The 3,234-nt window shown below is 37.0% G+C and overlaps 1 protein-coding gene across 1 annotated transcript in view; it reads left to right on the top strand.

The window, feature by feature from the left end:
• Positions 1 to 3,228, top strand: part of LOC116851345 (death-associated protein 1) — a 7,908-nt gene extending 4,680 nt beyond the window's left edge. The window contains exon 3 of the mRNA XM_032830665.1: positions 2,891 to 3,228. Coding sequence (XP_032686556.1) covers positions 2,891 to 3,050 — 160 coding nt within the window. The 3' untranslated portion in view covers positions 3,051 to 3,228. The remainder of the gene's footprint in view (positions 1 to 2,890) is intronic.
• The last annotated feature ends 6 nt before the right edge of the window (positions 3,229 to 3,234 follow it).

The following is a 3,234-nucleotide window of genomic DNA, read 5'->3' as shown; positions in this document are numbered from 1 at the left end:
AAATCGAATTTTTTAAATAAAAACTTTAAAGTTATGTTAAGAGTCGAAATTACCTTTAAAGATCATTTCAAGGTTGAACCGCTTACAAGTCTAGAAAATGACCTGAAAACCAAAATTGATCGTGGTTTGTTTTTTAAGATATTTGAATTAGTAGTCATTCGTATAAAATAAAATTGTTCACACCAAAGCCTGCGTTCAGTCATCGACATAATACATATATCGATGTCCAGGGCCCACGTTGATTGTGTTTCGACGAAGATTTGAATTTATATAGACGTTTAAATTTTGTAAAAATGGGTTCATCACTGTGAGTTTGATACACAAGTTCTCATACCTTGAATTTTTTTCCTAAACGTTATTAAGCGGTTCGACCTTGAAATGATCTTTAAAGATCATTTCGACTCTTAACATAACTAAAGTTTCTATTTAAAAAATTCGATTTGACCTTCAAATGACTTTGAAGGTCAAGGTCAAGGTGAAATTGAAGGTTACCATCCGATGTCTCCCTTTGAACCCAACAACTTTTGTAAGAGTTGGGTTGGTTGCTCCCCGACAAGATATGTATTCAGGTGCGTAATTTCAAATATTTTGTCCTTGAAATAACCTCTGAAGGTCATTCCAAAGAAGAGCCTCAAGTACCCACCTAAACGTCAAATTTTGCGCTCTTTCCGAATCCGGAGTCAAAAATAGGGGTCTCTGTTTAAAAATTCGATTTGACCTTCAAATGATCTTGAAGGTCAAGGTGAAATTGAAAATCACCATCCGATGTCCCCCTCCGAACCCAACAACTTTTGTAAGGGTTATTTTCGAATTGGTGACTTCCCTGACGATATTCAGGTGCGTAATTTAAAATGGGACACCCTGTATCTGTTATATGTATATATATATATATATATATATATATATATATGTATATATATATATATATTATATATATATAGGGTTGTCGGAAAAGTCATGGCGCATTTTTGCAACAGATGGCGCTAGTTCATTTTTGGAAGTACTAGAGTCATTCGCATCTATGTTATTGCTATGTCATTTGACAGCTGACAGTTCTAGCTTCACTCTAAAAAAAAATTGAGCGATTTGGTTGAGTTTTGGAGATTTTATAACAAGTTGAAGATGGAACACCAAACTGTGCATTTTCGCCATATATTACTGTTTTACTTCCGTAAAGGGAAGAACGCGCGTCAAGCTTGTGAAAAGTTGCGTAAAGTTTACGGTGACAATGTTGTACAAGAACGTCAGTGCCAACGATGGTTCACGAAATTCCATGCTGGTGATTTTGATCTCAAAGACGCTCCTCGGTCAGGGAGGCCTATCAAGGTTGATGACGACAAAATAAAGGCATTGATCGAGTCAAACTCACGTTACACGACACGAGAGATGGCAGAAACGTTGAACATCAATCATTCAAGCGTTCATGACCACCTGAAGAAGCTGGGATACGTAAGCAAGTTCGATATTTGGGTTCCTCATGAACACAATGAAGTTTATTTTACGGCGCGTATAAACATCTGCGATATGCTCATTAAACGTGAGGAAAACGATCCTTTTTTGAAGCGACTGATAATTGGTGATGAGAAGTGGATTATTTACAACAATGTAGTGCGCAAACGGTCTTGGTCCCGACGTGATGATTTGCCTCAAACGATATCGAAAGCAAACATTCATCAGAGGAAAGTTATGTTTTTAGTGTGGTGGGATTTTAAAGGTGTGTTTTTTGAGCTCCTACTAAGGAACCAACAATCAATTCGAATGTGTATTGTCGGCAATTGGACAGTTTGAACGAATCCATCATCTAGAAACGTCTAGAGCTCGTTAATCGTAAAGGAGTTGTGTTCCATCACGACCACACACAAGTTTGATCACCCGTCAAAAATTATTGGAACTTGGATGGGATGTGTTATCACACCCACCATACTCGCCTGATTTTGCGCCGTCAGACTTCCATTTGTTTCGCTCTCTTCAAAACTTCTTACGTGGTATAATGTTCAATTCAGATGAGGCTGTAAATCAGCACTTTGTTCAATTTTTCGTCGATAAAAACAGGTTTTTCTATGAACGAGGAATTTTGAAGTTCACTAAAAGATGGCAGAAGGTTATTGAACAAAACGGGCAAATATATCATTGATTGATATTTGTTTTTTATATAAATAAATGACCTTTGAAAAACAGAAAAAATACGTCATGACTTTTCCGATAACCCAATATATACAGGGTGTCCCGCGTAAGACGTGCCAAAAGGAAAATATAAGTAGAACAGATAAAAGTGAACAAAAATTGTAGATGTCATTTTTCAAATAACCACGTAAAATTTTGAGATATTAATTAAAATATTTGGACATATCAGAGCGCGACGACGCGGCAAGCGGGACATACAGCTCGCCGCGGCCGACGGAAAAAAAATGGACGATTGCTCGCGGGCCTATCTTATAGGCCAGAGAGGTGGGCCGCTTGACTTACGGAAATGGGTAGCTCCGTGTACGTCTGTGTACGTGTGCGCTCGTCTTTTTTCTTCGCCGGCCGCGGCGAGCTGTATGTCTCGTCTGCCGCGTCGCCACGCTCTGATATGCCCAACTATTTTAATTAATATCTCGAAATTTTACGTGGTTGTTTGAAAAATAACCTCTACAGTTTTTGTTCACTTTTATCTGTTCTACTTACATTTTTCTTTTGGCACATCTTACGCGGGACATCCTGTATACACTTACTCAGAATAGGAGCAATCAAATGAACATCGATTATGTGGAGCATTTAGCTGCATGCTACTTCGTGCTCTAAAAATTAATTCTTATAACATATAAGAATAATTTTCTAATTTCTCGTCATAAAAAAATTTAAACTTATTTTTAAACTTTTTTATTTTAACATTATTAATTATTTACAGTCCACCGAAAACAATGATAATTAGCGGGGTTCCGGCCAAAGGGAATGCTGATTTTCCACCAGAAGCTGTGCAACATTTTCATGAGAAACCCACTCCGACGCACGATGCACGACCAGCGCATTGTTCACGTCCCATTATCATCCAACAGCCAAGAAAGTGAACTGCACTTTGCAAATTGCAAAGTTCGCGAGCAACCTCAGTCCGCGAAGTCATTCGTTAAGTTTAATCGGCAGAAAAAAAGATTATAAATATTATATGTATGTGTATGTATATTGTATACACACATACATATATATATATATATATATATATATATATATATATATATATATATATATATATAT

This window comes from Odontomachus brunneus, unplaced genomic scaffold (genome assembly GCF_010583005.1).
Source record: "Odontomachus brunneus isolate Ranch 3 - 2012 unplaced genomic scaffold, Obru_v1 Obru_scaffold_172, whole genome shotgun sequence".
NCBI lineage: Eukaryota > Metazoa > Arthropoda > Insecta > Hymenoptera > Formicidae > Odontomachus > Odontomachus brunneus.
Note: the sequence above shows the minus strand (reverse complement) of the source record. Positions and strands in the feature narration are given on the sequence as shown.